Raw genomic sequence first — 19,108 nt, forward strand, 5'->3', positions numbered from 1 at the left:
AAACATGCTACAGCCAACAAAGGCACTTGTCACACATTCTGCAGCATATCCTATATGAAGAAATTGCGATTGCTCTCTACCACTATAAACCGAACGTAAACATTGACATTAGAAAGCGTTATCTAGCACACAACCCAAAAAAAAAGGGCTATAATTAATAAGAAACCCTTAGAACTGTCACTGAAAAAGGTCTTCGTACCATAACAGTGGTGCAACGCGTACTACAAGTCTACAACAGTCAGAACGAAAGACAAACTACAATCACTGTCCCTGTTCCACTGAACCCTACAAACACAAATCTAATTCATTTTGGATACAATAGGGAAGGCCCAACACTAAAACTACAAGGGAGGCTATTCCCAGCACCACCAGGGTCAAACTGGAAAATCGCCGGTTGTCCTTCATTCTGCACGACTAGAGTTACATAATGGGCTTAAGTTACAAACTCATCACTCCAAAAGAGGAGGGATTACCTAATAAGCTATAGAGCACATGCATCCACAAGTTAGTGACAACACGGTGCAGCAGACAGATCACCTCCATGGCATACCCAACATCCCTTGAGGATTACTGTTGTTGCAAGCTCCTGAGCTCTGGTTGAGAGGACTCCCAGGTCCACCTGAGGATTCACTGAGCGTCCCACGTGATGGGGGGCTGCTGCTAGCACCCGTTGCACCACCACTTGGGCCAAGTCCTGGGGGAGCCGGCAAGGCTTCCATTTGGTTTGGTGGCTTTGATTCCTTGCGACCACCATCCGCGATGAAACTACCCACAATCACCTGCAGCAGCAGATAAGACACTCAAGCAATGAAAAGAATCAATTACCAGAGACACATGAAAATCACTACCGTGATGATGTTCATCAAACTAAATCAACGCTGGTGTTTACATAACCACCATATAATATTCATTGCAGTATTGACAAAAGAAATCTACTGAAATAAGAGATCTTTACATATACTCAGAAAGAGTAATGGCTTTGAAAGGATTTTAAAGGTGTAGCTAGCTTCAAACTGAAAAGAAAACAAAAGCCAGTCAGAACAAAAATCTGAAACACAATGACTCAAAGAATAAAAATGATTAGTAGTCACCCAGTAACTTGACAACTTAGTGTATTTTCTCAAAAACTTACTTCACAAAATAAATTATAAGGTCGCAGGCAAATAAATGCAGGACAGGGTTATGTTGCCATATGGTGCACGTGCACTGCTTTAACCTCTATCAAAATATGATTCTACTCCCTAAATCAAATATAACTCTATCATCTTATCAAAGCCCCAAGGATATAATAGTAATTATCTAATACACGTATTTCTTTCTTGGTGTTATTGTTGTACTTTAGGCTGCTGTAGCAGTTGTACCTTTCAGTTGTATTGTAACTGAAAGAATAGTAAAGCCTATAAATAGGCTAGATCAGTTAGAGAATGATAGTTGTTGAATGATAATAGAAATCTCTCTCTCTCTCTCTCTCTCTCTCTCTCTCTTCTTTCTGCTCTAATTATCCCTTATATTTCTATGTTCTTCTGATTTCTCCCTCCCTTTCTGTCCTATCTCCCTTGATTTCTTCCAATTTCTCACTAAAAACCCTAGGTCAAATCTAGGTTCACGACATTTGGTATCAAAGCCAATGATTCTTGGCTGTGATTCTGACACTTCTATTAGTTGATCCCGCGAAGTAGAGACAGGCTATTTCTGGCGACCCAGGCAAACTCTCAAGCTACAACAGAGCCAGGTTGATTCTTGGCTGGATTCCGGCAATTCTTAGCAATGGTTCTAGGTTTGGATTTTGAAAGCGTAGCAGAGCTGGTGGTCCTCAGCTGCTGAATCGCGATTGAGGCGTGTCAGGAAGGAAAGTGCTGGAAGCCGTTCCTGAGAGATTACTGATCATAGACAATTGCAATCATAGGTGGTCATTTGCAGTTGATTGGAGACAAATTTTTTTAAGCAGACCAAGGCAATTCTCGGCTGCTGATTTCTCTATTTCAACTGTGGACACAGGCAGATTCATGCAAGTACAGGAAACTGTTTCAAAAGCAGTTTTCAAAGAGTTTGAACTGTGAAGATGGCAGAAGGCATTTACATGAAGCAATTGGAGAATACAGCAACCAGAGAAGCTGTGCTCTCCTTGGAAAGAAATGTACAGACAATTGAGACAATTAACAGAAGATTTACGGAAATTTTTGCTAATATCAACCAAAAGCTGGATGAAATCACGATTTTGATATCACAAAAGTTTCAGATCAGCCACCAGAGGAATTTCTTTCAAATTCCACTGTAGAACCGATTCAAGCAGGCACCGGAATCCTACCTAATGCTTCCAATTTGCAGGAAGCTGATGAATTAGCATTGGATCTGCGCAGATACTGGCGCTGGAGTCCTTCCTCAGAGGTCTGACTTGCAGGAAACTGAGGAACAAACGGAATTGGAACAAAACATTGATTCCTTAGATATGTCGTTTATCAATCAGGTCAGAGATGAGAGTTGTGATGAAGAGATCCTGTATGCATCTGATGAGATGTGAGCCTGTGACATCTATCCTAGGTCGGATCAAGTTTTTGATGCTCCACATGCAGTCAAAGGAGTTCTGATTGGGCAATTCGAACAGGAGCAATCTTATATTGGCTCTAAGGAAATTGATCATAAGGCTAATAAGGTCCTATGGCTAGGAATTTTGGACCTTTGGACTTCAGAAAATCATTACAGGAGGTTTAAATCAGGATATGGAGGTCGTGTTTCAGCCAATAAGGAACCTGTGTGAGATTCTCATCTCTTCTCCTACAATCATGATGCCAAGAAAGGAGTGGCAGTTGCAAGGAAAGACACTGCGACAACATTGGAGCATAAATCTGTTGCAGAAGAACCTTTGGTGTACGCTAGTAAGCAGGAAGCAACAAATGCTTTAAAAGCATTGTTGGAGTCCACAAATGTTGAGTCCAATTGGACATGGGAGCAGATAATGCAAGTAATCTTTAAGGACAAGAGGTATGGTGCTTCAAGAACTTTTGGTAAGCATAAACAATGAGTACTTGGACCAAAGAAATAAGCTGGAGACTGAAGAAAGGCGTCATTTCTGCTTGAAGGTCAAGGAAATCACTGGAACTTATAGAACAATTGGAGAAGAGAGCATTGACATGGAGATCTTTGAGGACTACATTTTATATTTGCTGGAAAAGCAAAAGGAAAAGAATGTAAGTGAAAACAGGAAAAGGCTTAGAAGGAGAAAGAAAGAAAGAAAGGAAAAAGAGGAGGATGGACCAAATAGCGAAGGCAAGAATTGGATAAAGAAAATAGTGGTTGTTGGTATAATTTCTTGAGGATAGGAAATCTCTGAAGGAGGGGGGAACTGTCACGACCCCAAGAATATAATAGTAATTATCTAACATGTGTTTCTTTCTTGTTGTTCTTCTTGTACTTTAGGCCGCTGTAGCAATTGTACCTTTCAGTTGTATTATAACTGAAAGGATAGTAAAGCCTATAAATAGGCTAGATCAGTTAGAGAACGATAGTTGCTGAATGATAATAGAAATTTGCTTCTCTCACAACTTCTCTAATCCCTATCTTAATTCCCTCTGATTCTCTCCCAATCCTCTTTGTTCTCTTTTCTCTCTCAGTTCTCTCTGCTCTAATTCTCCCTTATATTTCTCTGTTCTTCTAATTTCTCCCTCCCTTTCTGTCCTATCTCCCTCGATTTCTTCCAATTTCTCACCAAAAACCTTGGGTCAAACTTAGGTTCATGACACATCTAACAACTATGATAAACCAAATCAAAACAAGATACATATATCCCAACCATGCTCACCCAGTGGGAGAAAGCTTGCCCTCAAGTTTCGTGAATATGCACTATCAAAACAGTACATGAGTGAGTTAGTTAGATAATTATTTGTTTTGTTTGTTAAAGTTAGTTAGTTGGTTGAGACAGGTAGAATCTGTTACCTGTTAGTTGCAACAATTCTGTATATATATTTGCTTTTCTTCTTTGTTTTCTCTGAATAAAACGAGAGCTGCCTTTCCAATCTCAAGTAATTCTCGTTCTTCTTACATGGTATCAGAGCTCTGAGGTTCAAAGTTTCTTCCTCATTTTCTTTCTCTGAAGCTCTCGTTTGTTCCTCTCTTATGGCGATTTGGACTCAGTCCTCGGTCTCATTAGTTGAAGATCCTCATTCGCCATATTATCTTCATCACTCAGACAATCACAGCACTGTGGTTGTTGTTCCTGAACTTACTTCGAGCAATTACCTGTCCTGGAGCAGGTTGTTTATGCTTGCTCTTTCAATTAGAAACAAGTGTGGATTTCTTGATGGCACTGTCTCAGAGCCTAGGGCTACTGATTCTCTCCCCGTTGCATGGAAAAGGTGCAACGATCTGATTGTTGCCTGGTTGTTGCGTTCCATTTCTCCGCCAATTGCCTCTACAGTGTTCTACATGAGCTCTGCATCACAGATTTGGGACACACTGAAGAAGTGTTTCTCACAGCCGGATGATTCAAGAATTTGTAAGCTTCAATACCAGCTTAATATCTTGACTCAGTTACCAGATCTGTTGATTCGTATTTCACAGAGCTCACTGGGGGGCTATGGGAGGAGTTAAGGCAGTTTAGGCCTCGCCACATTATTCTTGTGGATGGTGCAATTCGGAATGTTTTCAAAAGTTTGGGGACGTTCAGCAAAAGGACTGTGTGTTTTGGTTTCTGAATGGACTGAATGAGTTCTATTCATCAACCAGGTCTCACATTCTCATGACAAGACCATTTCCTTCTTTGGATGAAGCATATAATCTCGTTACTCGAGAAGAATCACAGCGAAATTTCCAATCTGTTACACAGCCATTCACAGAGTCCTCTGCGATGGCAGTCACAGTTAACAATGGTAGCAGCAACAAGAAGAAAAGTCAGGTGTCATATGTAGTTACTGTGGGAAACCTGGACATAAAAAGGAGAGTTGTTACAGGTTGATAGGTTTTCCTCCAGATTTCAAGTTTCACAAAGTCAAAAACACCACAAAGTACCAATTGAGTTGCAGCAGTGTCAGGCATGACAACAGAGGAGAATTCTCAATCCGAATCATTTGCACGGCTTGGTCTCTCCTTGGCTCAGGTTCAGAGGCTCATAGCCATTCTTGGTGAGAATGAAGGTTCACCAAACACCTGCCACTCAACCAACACAGTTGACCCTACACCAGCTGCCTCCTCTTCTAATGCTATAGGTAACTCTCTTGGCACTTTAACTTTCTGTTCTACTGCTCATTGTCCTTCAACAAACCAATTAACCCCGTTTGTAATACCCGAAATACTTGTAAGATGTTGTTCTTAAAAAAATAGAGTATCTCTTGAAATTAGGGACCCTGGCATGTAAGAGCAGTTTTTGAAAGATGGAAAAAATTTGGAGAACAAGTGTAAATTCCCAAAAACTTTGGGAATGAATGCAATAGACCATTATTCCAAGGGTATTTGGAAGATATAAAGCAAATCCAAGGGCTCAAGTGATAAAAGGGCAAAGTGCTTCGGGCCAAAGCATAATTCTTTGAAAGTTTATAGCTAGATCCTTAGAATAACCAAACGGGGCAAACAGGCAGTTGAGGGAGTAATGATAAGGCATTAATCTCAAGGGGCAAGTGGCGCAATAGGGTAAAACTCATGATGGGGCTCTTATCTCGAAGCAACACATGGCGAAACCCGATTTGTCGAAGAAGTCAACGGCACATGCAATGCATGCGCCGCTGCTGGCAGCCCGTACAGGAGAGTGGGCCATCTTCTCTGGGCACGTGTGGGCCTCCCTTGCTCTGCAATTTTCTAGTTATGCTCATTTAATTTTGCCATGCAACCTTATATAAAAATATTGGAAGTTTGGTATACGAAAACCCGTGTTTTTTTGCAAAAATCCAATCCCTCTCACAGTGCACAGTCAAGGTAAACCAGCAAAGTAAGTGGTTCTTGCATGCTTTTGCTTCATACCGATCATTTTGGTTTCATTTGGGTGAGGGTGTTAATTTGCATATCATACTTTTCCTTTGCTCCAGCATATTTCTTTACTTTGTCATGCATCATCGTGGTATATGTAGCTAGTTGATGTCAGGGCCATCGTGTTGGTCTAGGGAGCGATCATGTGAAGAGTTTGAACATTATGAATCAGCAAGGGTGATTGCAACGCCTTGACATCTCTACCACACAAGAGGTTTCACGACATACTTACGCATTTCATTTACATGCATGAATTTTCTTTACTGAATCACTTACTAAGATGTTCATATCTTACTATCGGCATATTCAACATGCTAAGTACCCCAGGGACAAGCCAAAGGAAAGGCAAGGAGGTGGTCCACGATTTGTTTAACTTTCTTTAAGTTCTGTTATAAAAGTGTCACATGTTTGTATACTTTTGTATTTTAAGTGTTGTATTGCAAGAACGATGTAAGAAAAAGGGATCATGTATAGTCCCTAGCTTCCTATTTTGCAATAAGGTGTGTCGTGATGTACTTGTATCAAGAACATATAGTGGAAGCCTCAATTTCTTAACTTGTGGTTAAGCTTTCAAGTCCGATCCTTTGCTCCCATTGACATAGGCTTCCATAACGCCCATTTGAATGTAATTGGTTCCAGATATTGTCATGTAATTAGTATTGTTGTATGTGGTTAAGATGCGAGGTGTTACACCGTTGCCCAAAACACTTGGATTATAGACACAGGGGCCCCTGATCACATCCCCTACTCCCTAAATTCTTTTCTTTCTTCCCGATCGGTAAACAATGTCTTTGTGCATTTACCGAATGGAAACGAATCCAAAGTTACTCATATTAGCACTGTGATCTTGTCTCCTTGGTTAATTTTGCATAATGTTCTCTATGTCCCTTCTTTCACATTCAATCTCTTCTCTGTTAGTCAATTCAACAAGTCCCCAAACCATTGTCTAATCTTCCTTGGTCCAACTTGCTTGATTCAAGACCTGTCTTCATGGACAATGATTGGGCTTGCTAAGGTGAAAGCAGGTTTAGACATTGTACACTTTCCGGAAACCAGCTTGTCCATGAATGAGCCTACCTTTGTTTCTGCTAATAACATTGTCTCTCCTTCTACCTCTATTCCTTTTGATTTGTGGCATTGACATTTAGACCATGTCTCTGTTGATAGAATTAGACAGATTCAACATCTCTGTACTGGTGTCAAATGTAATTCCAATTTTGTGTGTGAAGTTTGCCCTTTAGCAAAACAGAAATGATTGCCTTTTCCAATGCATACCACCAGTACTTCTCGCCCCTTTGCGTTGATTCATACAAATATTTGGGGGCCTTATTCTGTCACATCCGTTGGAGGCTATCAATATTTCCTTACTATTGTGGATGATTTACCAGAGTTACATGGGTATATCTGATGAGGTCAAAGTCTAATGTTCTTTCCATAATCCCAACCTTTTATAACCTAATCAAGAATTAACTTGACCTCACCATTCAACGCATAAGATCCTATGATAAACCAGAATTCAATTTGGTTGATTTTTATGCCTCCCATGGGATCATCCATCAAGTAAGTTGTGTTGGCACCCCATAGCCGAATGGCACTGTTGAGAGAAAGCATCAGCATCTACTGGTAGTAGCTAGTCCCTTTCTGTTTCAAGCTTCACTCCCTCTCCATTTTTGGGGTGATGCCATCCTTACAATAGCCTATATTATTAACCGGATTCCTACCCTTGTTCTCAACCAGAAGACTCCATTTGAGACCCTATTTCACAAGCCACTTTCTTACTCAAACTTTCGAATTTTTGGTGTTCGGTTTGCACAAGTACAGCACCACACCGAAGAGAGGGGGTAAATTGGGTGTTTAAGATTTTTGAAGATTTGCTGGAGATTTTCAAAGATAGATGTGAAAACAGTGAAATATAAGTGAAGTACACAATCAAAATAATGCTAGAGACACAAGAATTTAGAGTAGTTCAGCTAAACCTAGCCTACTCCACTATCTTAGCTCCTCACTGAGGATTTTCAAATCCACTAAATCCTCCTACTTTGCCAAGTAGGCCCTCTAGCATAAATCGCTAGGAAATACAATCTCCTACTTATGCCAAAGTAGGCCCTCTTAATTCACAAGCTATGAATTACAAGAATGATATACAAATAGAGAGTTGACACTCTCAGTTACAATGATCCATCGTGTTGATTGGCAGGGCTCGGATGTTGCTGTAAAGATTCTTATTGATCAAGATTTCCACCTAGAGAGATTGCGGGAGTTTTTGAGGGAGGTCACAATTATGAAAGGCATGCAATATTGTTCTTTTCATGGGAGAATTGAAGTCTCCAAATCTTTTGGTTGACAAGAAGAATACAGTAAAGGTTTGTGATTTTGGCCTATCCCACTTAAAGGCTAGCACATTACTTTTTAAAAAATCAACAGCAGGAACTCCTGAATAGATGGCTCTAGAAGTTCCCCGTGAAGAACAATCCAATGAGAAGTCAGATGTATACAGCTTTGGTCTGAAATTATGGGAAATTGCATGGAATTCCACACTCTATTGGTCTGATAGAAAACCATTGGCTCTGCTGCTACTTCCAGTTCGATTTTACTTCAATTCCCAGATTTGCTCAATCAAATTTCCCGAGCTGCTCCGCTTCTTTGGTTTTTTGTTTCTTGAGGACAAGAAAATTTTCAAGGGTGGGGAAATGTCAGGTTCCTAGGGTTTTAATAGGATGTAGCAAATTAATTTGCCTAACAGCTATAGCCTATTAATTTTGTAGAGGATCAGTTACAACTTGTAACTGATTTTTAACTGTTGTAACTGTTGATTGGTTAGCTTTATAAAGCTAACCAATCTGCTTTGAGAATCATTAAATGAATTACTGAATTTCAATTTCACAATTCTCTCTCTCGATCTCTCTCTCAGAATTCTCTATTTCACTCTCGATCATCCTCTCTCTCTCTATCTCTCTCTCAATTCTCCCTATTTTCTGCCTTAATTCTCGCCACCTTCTGCCCTAATTCTCCCCATTGACTGAGAATTTACACCATCAGGTCCAGGTTCCTAACATTTCTCTTGAATAATCTAACCTGAAACTGAAAATAAGATGACTAATGGTCATAGATCAAAAGGAAATCCATTGAGGGTTATTTAAACCCCATCCACATCATCAGCTGTATATTATGAAGCAGAAAGAGATGACTGTACCTTCAGATTTTCAAGAAGTTTAATCAGCATATAACCTAAATTCCTATCAGCTGTCTACATCACTTTTTTGTTTCTTTTGAGACAGGGTCCCATAGAATTGTTTTCTATTTCTTTCAAATTTCCTTCCCAACATAAATATTCCTTCAGAAACTAAATGTAACATAAGTACAGCATGCAATCAGGCATTAAATGTTTTCAAAAGAAATTATTTCCGGGAAAACCTGCAAGCTGTAATGATACTAGATGGGCTACATGGTTTCCACAGAAGATATGTACAAGTCCAATGTGCCATATGGTTAGCACAATTAATGTTTGCCACTGGTGTAACTTGAAAGAGCAATAGAAGGTATTAGACAGGTGAGATGGACCAGCTTCCCATAAATTAATTATAAGGAAGATGCTTTCAACAAAACACTTTTGCAGCATAAAATAAATTGTGCAAAAGGAACAATCTAATACTTGAAAACAAATAAATAGGGTACCAAATATCCCAATTTTGTCCTCATTACGTATTATGTTAGAAACTAATTTGTTACATTTGGAGTGCAAAGAATTAATCAAGAATTAATCCTAGGCTAAGTCATTTACTATGAAGTATGAATTAATATGTCTTATGGTATTCTAAGTTGCTTGTTTAAGAATTTCAGGAAATCCTGTTTGTAATTTTCATATCCCTTGTGTTATGGAACACTGGAGCCACTGTTAAAACTGTTGAAAGCAAAATAAAGTTTCCACATGACAACTGCATAGCACACAGTAGCTGAGGCTGCTTGCTCAGCCGGCTTCTTTTATTATTTTTCCTCTCCCACAACCCGCCAGAGGAGGAGGAGGAGGAGAAAGGGGGGCGTGGAGGATGTGAGGGCAAGCCTCAATAACAGTGAAGTTGCTTCTTTGCGTGGCATCCCATAAATTAATTAATAAGCATGGGAAGAAGGTCACAGGGAGTAGAGACTTATAAAAAGAAGACATTTGCACCAAAAATTCACTGTTGAAGCAGCTGAAATACCTCAGGTAAATTGCTGAATTTAAAATCAGTTTTGGGGGGCTAAATAAAGAGATAAATTCCTGCATTTCTAATATGTTATTAGGAATAAAATGGGGATTCTAATGATATAAAAATTATTAACTTTGGTAAAGAATTGAGACAGTCGGATTAAGGACTTAATGAATGAAATTAAAGTTAATCAACGAAGGATTAGCACAGTCCCAACTTAGGAAAATCCACCAAACAAGTGCTAGGTGGCAGCCATTACTTCCTAACAAATGAGAAAAATAGGAAACAGCCCATTCTTCAGTTTGGTCTTTCTCTTGGTGGGATTCTCTATTCGTTCCTCAAAGCCAGAAAGATCAACGCTTCTCACTCTCCATCAGCGACCCCTCCATATATAATATATGGGCCTTTAATTACATAAAGAAAATTAATTATTAGGTTGTGGAACAAAATTTTGTGATGGACAATGAGGGTGACTGTAGGAATAAAGATGGAAGTGGAGGAGAGTGAAGCAGGCAGAAGCTTTAGTTTAGAGAACATGATCTGCAAGCATGGGTTGTTCATATTATGGCTCCAAATGTTTGGAATCCATCCATCATAAACGTTGGGTGTCCTTTGAGGCTAGCAGACTTCACCTCTTCTCTGACAATTTCCATTAACCAATTTGCTTCTTCTTCAAATCATTATCCCATGCTCCTCCTTCTCCGAGTCCACAACACTACATGCCTCTCAGATGCAGACAAGCAGGCAATACTGTCTTAGGTTGCTCGCATGTTAAGGATCTCAACCAAAGACGAAAGGGACGTCCAAGACTTTCACAAACTTAACCCAGATGCCCGTAAGGTAGGTTTTGGTCGTCTCTTCCGATCGCCCACATTATTTGAAGACACTGTTAAAGTCTATTTTGTTGAAAATTTCCTTATTGTGGGCTAACATCAATTGTAGATGTTTTTTAGTTATTAATAAATTGGAGTCCTCTGCGATAAATGTGTTGAGCCTATATCTTTTGTGATCTTTTAAGAATGGGTCAAGTCACTTATTTTATGCAGATAAGGACTGACAGTAGTGTGGACTAAAAGCTTATATTGAGCCTTAATGGGTGGCCTAATATAATTGTTTTATATTAGGCTAGGTCCTCTCAATTTCTCTCATGTGTCTTGAGTTCTACCCATTGAGAATTGCCATCATCTTGCAAGGAGAAAGAGAAAGACTAGTCTGGACAATTTCTCTGATTAGTGGAGGTTTGTGAATTACTCTCATGTTGTTCTTGTTCATGGCTCAAACAGGTACGAATCCAAAATCTTGAAGGTGTTCTATATTTGTGTATGATGCCACATATTGGATCAATATACAAAATCATACACAAATATAAAACACCATAGAACACCTTCAAAATTTTGAATTCGTACTTGTTTGAGCCATGATCGGGAACAAGATGAGGGACGACCTGAAACCCATGGACTTAATAGCATCTTCAAATAATGTGGGCAATTCAAAGAGACGACCGAAACCCACCTTGTGAGCATCCATGTTAAGTTTGTGAAAGTCTTGGACGTCCCTTTCATCTTTAGCTGAGATCCTCAACATGCGAGCAACCTGAGATAGTATTACTTGCTTATCTACATTTGAGAGGTATGTAGTGTTGTGGACTCGGAGGAGCAGGCAATAATGATCAGAAGAACAAGCAAATTGGTTAATGGAAACAATCAGAGAAGAAGTGAAGTCTGCCAGCCTCAAAGGCTGCCCATCAGTTTTGGTGGATGGATTCCAAACATTTGGATTCATGAACAGCCCGTGGTTGCAGACCACGTTCTCTAAGCTAAAGCTTATGCTTTCTTCACTCTCCTCCACTTCCATCTCTATTCCTACCATCACCCTCATCATCCATCACAAGATTTTGTTCCACAAACTAATAATTAATTTTCTTTATGTAATTAAAGGCCCATACATTGTATATTATATATGGAGAGGTCGCTAGTGGAGAATGAGAAGTGTTGATCTTTCTGGATCTAAAGAATGAAAGAGAATCCCATCAAGAGAAAGATCAACCAAATAAACTGAAGAGTGGGCTGTTTTCTATTTTTCTCATTCATTAGGGAGTGGGCTGCCACACACTCAGATGTTTCAGCAGCTTAGAAATGCCCACTAAATAGGCCTTCAGCCTTTCATTTTAAGCAGAAGCAAGATAGAGTGAGAAGCTCTAAGTAATAAAGCGTTAAGATTGAAAGCTGCAGAAACAAGCTTAAATAAGGGAGATTCTGCTGGAAATACAATAAAAGGCATTAAGGAAGAATATTCTGAACAAGGTATGTGCATGGTTATGGTTTAGTTATTTTGGCATTGAGCACAAAATGATGTTATGACTGTTGTTATGCATTTAAACATGATTGTGTCCAGATATGTGGCCATAGTAAACATACTGCATAATGTAGGTCAAGCATGAATGAATGAGAAGGTTCATTGTCAAACTGAGTGTGTGTAAAAACCCTCTTGGCATGGGAAATGTGTGGAAAGACCAAGGGTGAGCCTTATGCAATGTAAATGATATGGCAAGAGTGGTGCACGATGGGCATATACCTAAGGTGTAGCCATTAGAAGAGAAAATGGGGGAAACAAGTGTGCCTTATGGCTTAGGTCAATGCAAATGCACACAAGTATGTTTTCAGTTAATATAACATGCATATATCAGAGACCATGAGGATACATCCACATAAAAACCAAAAACCTAAAAGATCCATACAGCTTCTCATAACACCCAAACCATACAAGTATGCATCAAGGGGCAGTAGGTATGTTGCCCCAGGCACCAAATGCCCCAGTAATGGAAAATTTATCCAAGATGAGTCTAAATCTTAGCCACCCTTCTATTAGTACTGATACAGTGGATAATTTGACAAGATGTTGATAAAATGTTAAATTTAAGTACCCAGGTTTACACAATATGCATAAAATTTGCTAAATAAGTGACAAACCTGAACGAGTGATGCAGCAGTAAGAAGTCCTGCAACACAACCACCCAAAACACGCCCATCTGGTCCAGCCAATGAGACACTCAGGCCACCAGTTCGGCTCCTCTGACCACCGACCTCGGTCAGCAGAAATGAGCCACACAGAGACAGAATATCAAAACGCCCCTGCATAATTGATTAAGATGAACTGTTTGGTAAGAGATAGGGTTTATAGCATGCATATATTGATCTGTTCCATGCAGATAATGTTTCATGAAACGTAAAAGTTGACAAAAAGTGGATTGTGGTAACTGGACGACACAGCAGGTGCCATAAAGCTCCACAACAAGATCACTTTCCACAATAACTGAATAATATGCCAGCTCTTGGAAAGAATTGTCCATTGCTAAATAAATTAAAAGGAAATTTTAACACACTTAATAATCTCTCCAAGTTCCACTATAATTCCTCAATCTCTACTGTACACCTTACAGTTTCTACTATGCACGCTTCAAACAGAAAAATTAACAATACAAACATATATTCTTAACTTTGATCCAACAAATTAAAATTCAGCATATTTTCCTTCAGTTCATACTTGGATTTCAGAGATTGGATATTTTAAGGAGAAATTTGCAACAATTTTAAACAAGAAACAAGCTCATGTTCCCCCGCAAAAGATGGCCAAAATGTGACAGACAATGAGACAACCTCATATGTTGCAGTTCCACCAGATGTTGCTGCTTGACGCAACGTCACATTAGAAATGGCACCTGTTGCAGACAGGACACAAACAGCCCTTGGACCATGCTGAGAGAATGACATTATCTTGGAGGACACATCCTGAAAAGTACAAGAAGAAAATTAGGAACAAATTTCTTTTCTCAACCTAATTGGATTGAAAAGGTGAAGAATTTTATGGAACAGGAAGATTGATAATAGATGCCAAATATGAAGAACTGAAATTCAACATAAACAAATATGACAAAATAAATTAAATATACAGCTTCAATAGGCACAGAAAATATACATATATATATAATATTACAAAGAAGAAATCCAACATCCACCATATTATGTCGGTTTTAGCATCTAGAACACTCCACAATTATGTGGAATAGTACACCCAAACCCAATTCAGAAGGCAAATGGGCTCGTGTCATTGATAAACAACTAAATAAATGATAAACAATTATTTTTTATTAGATAGCCAACTCAAGGAACAATTCTTTTTTATTAGGTAGCCAACTCAAGGACTAAAAACAATTCTTTTTTATAACAGAACCAACTCAAGGACTATATACAATGCTTTTCTGTTAGATAGACAACTCAAAGGACTATTTACATAACATCTTTTTTAAGGCAGAAACTCAACACAATCAGTAGTAGGATGGTCTTCAAACATAGTTATTATAAGGATATCTCAGAAGGATGGACCTTCAGTAGAAAAATAGAAGTGGCAAATAAATCAAAATTTTAAGAAGCATAGACCAAAAACTTAGTTCTTTATTGGATTAGATGAATGGTTTTGAAAAAGAAACCCTCAAACAACATATGCAGAGTAAAGCTTACTGCATTCTGTACTCAGAATAAAAAAATACACACACATCTTATGAATTGCAAAAATAGAAGTGTGAATAATGACGTGATGAGACTTGAATATCAAGTTATTCATATAAAATATATGTTTAAATATGTCAGACCAATTGTTTAAAAAGATCATTGAGGATGTTACTCAAAATCAAATATAAGCATAACTTAGATGAAAATGCTATAGTGGAATTGCAACCATATAAGAAAAGACATAATTAGAAACAAGATTATAGGTAATAAGGATGGAGTGGCACCTTCCAAAAATAAGATGTGAGAGACGCAACTAAAATAGTTTGGGCATGTGAGAAGAAGACCAACTGACACAACTATAATGGAAAACCCTTAAACATGCTATGCTGTATAATAGCTTTATAGATGATAAGATCATGGATAGAGATGGTTTATGAGCTAGAATTCATGTAGGTAACCCCCTTAGTTGGATAAGACTTGTGATTGTTGTTGTATCTTAGAACTAGTTAATCATTTACTACAACTGTTTGCCCTCAAGAAAAACATAGATTGTGCCTCCACAAATGTTCCTGCCGCCACTATTTGTGGAGTTCTATGACCAAAAAATAATTATTGAACAAGAAATAAAATGATAGCAACCTCCCAGTTCTACAGGAAAAGAAGAAAAGAGGAACCAAAATAAATTAGAAATATGAGACAAAATCTCTAAATGAAATATAAATCAGATCATATATTTCTTCCAGACATCGCTACTAGCACCAAGTATTGAGCAAGGGGAAAAATATTAAGTGGATAGGCATCAATGGATTTCATCTTACTCAAGATGTGGAGCATCATAAATCTCACCGCCACTCTCCAAAAAATATATTTGTAAAGTTAATAATTACCATTACCTATTAAGCAGCTCTTATTTGTTGCATTTAACAATATTTTTTAACTTTTTTCTTCTTCTTCTTTTTTTTCTTTTTTACAAACTTCTTTCATCCCATCCACTCTCCTTATGGTGCATCTATTGGTCTTTTTTCTCACATAACCAAACTATCTTAATTCTGTCTTTGAACATTTTATCCTCAAGTCTCACCACGATAGCATCCCCAATTCTATTTTTACTAAGTTTCAACTCCATGCATCCTATTTTCAACTTGCTCAACTAAAAACCTTTGTGTTCTAAGGTATTCCACTATTATTCAAGCTTATAGTATTTGCACTTCTTTCATCTAATCTATCAAAACAATATCATCTGCAAATAACATATACCAAGATCCCTATTCTAAGATAATTATATGCTATATTCCAGATTAAGTCAAATTTGTTGAAATTAATTAATTATATCATTAACATCATTACAAGCCTTAATTGCACTAGGTGGGTTGATTATATGAATGCTAGCCCTTTAATCATCTCTCTCCATGGCCATAGCTCCTGTAAGACTATTTTTATCCCATGTCATATCTAAAAGTTACCCCTTTTTTTTCTTTTTTTTTTTTTTTTTTTTTTTTTTTTTTTTTGGGGGGGGGGGGGGGGGGGGGTTCTTCCTTTACCTCTTTTGCAACAAGCATCTTCCATTTCATCTACCCATCTCATAAGTGCCTCTACTAATTCTCTTTTCACAGGTCCAAACTATTTCGATCACATCTTCTGTATTTTATCTTCCATAGGCATTGTTCAAACCTTAAACTTGAGTATCTTGAGGTTTCCAATGAGAATTAGTGCTAGATACCACATCCAAGTATCCATGCTCCATAGGCATACAAGATCATACTTACACCTGTCAATCACCACAAAAACTGAATCTACTCCCCGTTGAGTCCGCAGTAATCCCAGTACAAAATCCATGGCGAGATCTTGCCAAATGCCATCAAGAGCAAATGGCATGTGCAACCCAGTATTCTAGACTTGACCCTTCATCACCTTGACAAGTGTAACACTTTCGGATTATGGTGCCAACATCCCACTTCAGTTGGGGCCAATAATCTCTCTCCTCCATACTGGCTATGGTTTTGTCACGCCCCAAATGTCTGCTCAAACCTCTACCATGCAAATCCTGAATCAACTTCTCATGCAAGGATGAGGTAGGAATACAAAGCTGATTGCCCTTAAACAAATAGCCATCATTGACATGGAAATCTGCCATTGGTTCGCGATTCACACATCTGCCCCAAATCTGCCTAAAATCATCATCCTAATATAACTCCTTCACACACTCAAACCCAACAATTTCTTGGGAAAGTGTGATCAACAGAGAGGCCCTCCAACTGAAGGCATCAGCAACTCAATCCGAACTCTCGAATTTGTGCTTGATCACAAAAAGAAATTTCTGTAAGAAGGTCACCCACCGAGCATGCATCTTATTGACATGTTTCTGGCTGTTAATAAACTTTAGGGCTTGGTGATCAGTGAAACAGTACAAATTCCTTCTGCATAAGGTGGTGTTCCCATTGCTTCAAGGCTTTCACGACTGCATAGAATTCTTGGTCGTATGTACTCCATTTTTGCCAGGCATCACTCAATTTTCCATAAAAGAAAGCCATTGGTCTCTTTTCTTGGGAGAGTATCGCCCCAACACCCACGCCACTGGCATCACATTCAACCTCGAATACTTTGTCAAAACTTGGCAAGGCTAGTACTGGAGTGGAGCACAATTTCTCCTTAATGAGGGTGAAGCTTTTATCTTGTTCCTCTCCCCAGCTAAATCGTCCCTTCTTCAAACACTCCATAAGTGGAGCCACAATGGTGTTGAAATGTCGAACAAATCGTCTATAGAAAGTGGCTAAACCATGGAAACTTCTCACATCTGACACGGATTTTGGAGTTAGCCAATCTCAGATTGCCTTTGTCTTCTCCTCATCCACTTGTATACCACTCTCACCAACCACATAACCCAAGAAGAGGAGTTTATTGGTGCAAAATGTACACTTCTTCAGGTTGATGTAAAGTTGATTTTCTTTTAGCACGTCCAAGACTTGCCTCAAATAATTTAGATGTTCTCCTTTGGTCTTGTTGTAGATGAGAATATTATTCAAATACACAACAACAAAAGAGCCAATGAAAGGTTTAAGTACCTAATCATTAATCTCATGAAGGTGCTTGGAGCGTTGGTCAATTTGAAAGGCATTACCAACCATTCGTAGAGTCCATCATTGCTCTTGAATGCAGTTTTTCACTCGTCTCCAAGCTTGATTCGGATCTGGTGGTAGCCGCAACGAAGATTTATCTTTGAAAACATACGAGACCCCTCAAGTACATCCAACATGTCTTCCAGTTGGGGAATAGGGAACCTGTACTTCACAGTTATTTTATTGATGGCGCGGTTATCCACACACATGCGCCAGGTCCCTCCATTCTTAGGCACCAAAAGAACAGGAACAGCATACGAACTCATTATGTAGAATTTGATGAACCCCTTCCTCGACAAGTTTTCAATCTAATCTGGTAGAATTTGATTCTTCTTCGGACTCATTATGTAGTGAGGCAAATTTCGAAGGCTTGCCCTTGGTATTAGATCAATCTAGTGTTGAATATCTCGCATGGGAGGCAATTCGTTTGGTAGCTCGTCTAAAATCAAAATTTGAAAATCATTTAGTATTTTCTGCGCTTCAACCGGAATCGTTTCTCCTTCATTAATGGTCACCATAAGGCCTTTAACCACCACTGGACAGATGCAGTCAAAATGTGTTGCAGAATCCACTATCTCTCACTCGCTGCTCGTAAGAGTAAGGAAATTTTCTTACCGCTATTTGTTCGCATTATCGATCTATTTGAGAGGAGCTATGGCGATCTTGTGACTACCCATGTAAATATCACCACATTATCATGTCCCCTGAAAGTAGAGTCAGCATCAAACTACCAAGGGCGGGCAACCCAAAAGAATATGACAAGCATCCATATCAATGACATCACATACCACTTCGTCCCTGAACAGAAGATCCCCTCTTCATCCAACCAAGGGAATACAGATTGGGATGGTTCTCAGTTGGTAGTTGCAATAGACTTACCAACTTTTTGGATACAAAATTCACAGCTTCCATTATCCACAATCACCTCACACACTTTATTCCTGATAGAACAAAGTGATTGAAATATGTTATGTCTTTGTCCCTCTTCTTTTGGTGATAAGAGGACTCGCTGCAACACCAAATTCAACCTTTCTAGTCCTTCCCCAACAACAAACTCGACTCCCTCATATTCACCTTCATTCGCCACCTCTATAAGTTCCTCATGTTCCACCAAATTAGCTTGTCTTTGTTCTAGGCAGTTGTTGGAGTGATGCCCAAATTTTTTGCACCTGTAGCTAGGGGTGTGCAAATTTCCGGGTTAACCGAACCGGCCGAACCGAACCGACCAATTCGATTCGGTTATTTTGCTTTGTTTGTTGCGGCTCAGTTTGAATGCTGGTTTATTGGCAGTTCGGTTTTGCGGTTCGGTTAGCTCGGTCGAGTATCCGAATAAACCGAACCG

At 38.9% G+C, this 19,108-nt stretch overlaps 1 protein-coding gene across 6 annotated transcripts in view; it reads right to left on the reverse strand.

Moving 5' to 3' along the window:
- Positions 1-154: 154 nt before the first annotated feature.
- LOC127807573 (AT-hook motif nuclear-localized protein 10) overlaps positions 155-19,108 on the reverse strand; it is a 28,382-nt gene continuing 9,428 nt past the window's right edge. For all 6 annotated transcript variants that reach the window (XM_052345537.1, XM_052345542.1, XM_052345540.1 and 3 more), the window contains 3 exons: positions 13,799-13,930; positions 13,112-13,273; positions 155-779 (listed from right to left, as the gene is read on the reverse strand). In XM_052345537.1, coding sequence (XP_052201497.1) covers positions 534-779; positions 13,112-13,273; positions 13,799-13,930 — 540 coding nt within the window. In that variant the 3' untranslated portion in view covers positions 155-533. The remainder of the gene's footprint in view (positions 780-13,111; positions 13,274-13,798; positions 13,931-19,108) is intronic.

This window comes from Diospyros lotus, chromosome 8 (assembly GCF_014633365.1).
Source record: "Diospyros lotus cultivar Yz01 chromosome 8, ASM1463336v1, whole genome shotgun sequence".
Taxonomy (NCBI): domain Eukaryota; kingdom Viridiplantae; phylum Streptophyta; class Magnoliopsida; order Ericales; family Ebenaceae; genus Diospyros; species Diospyros lotus.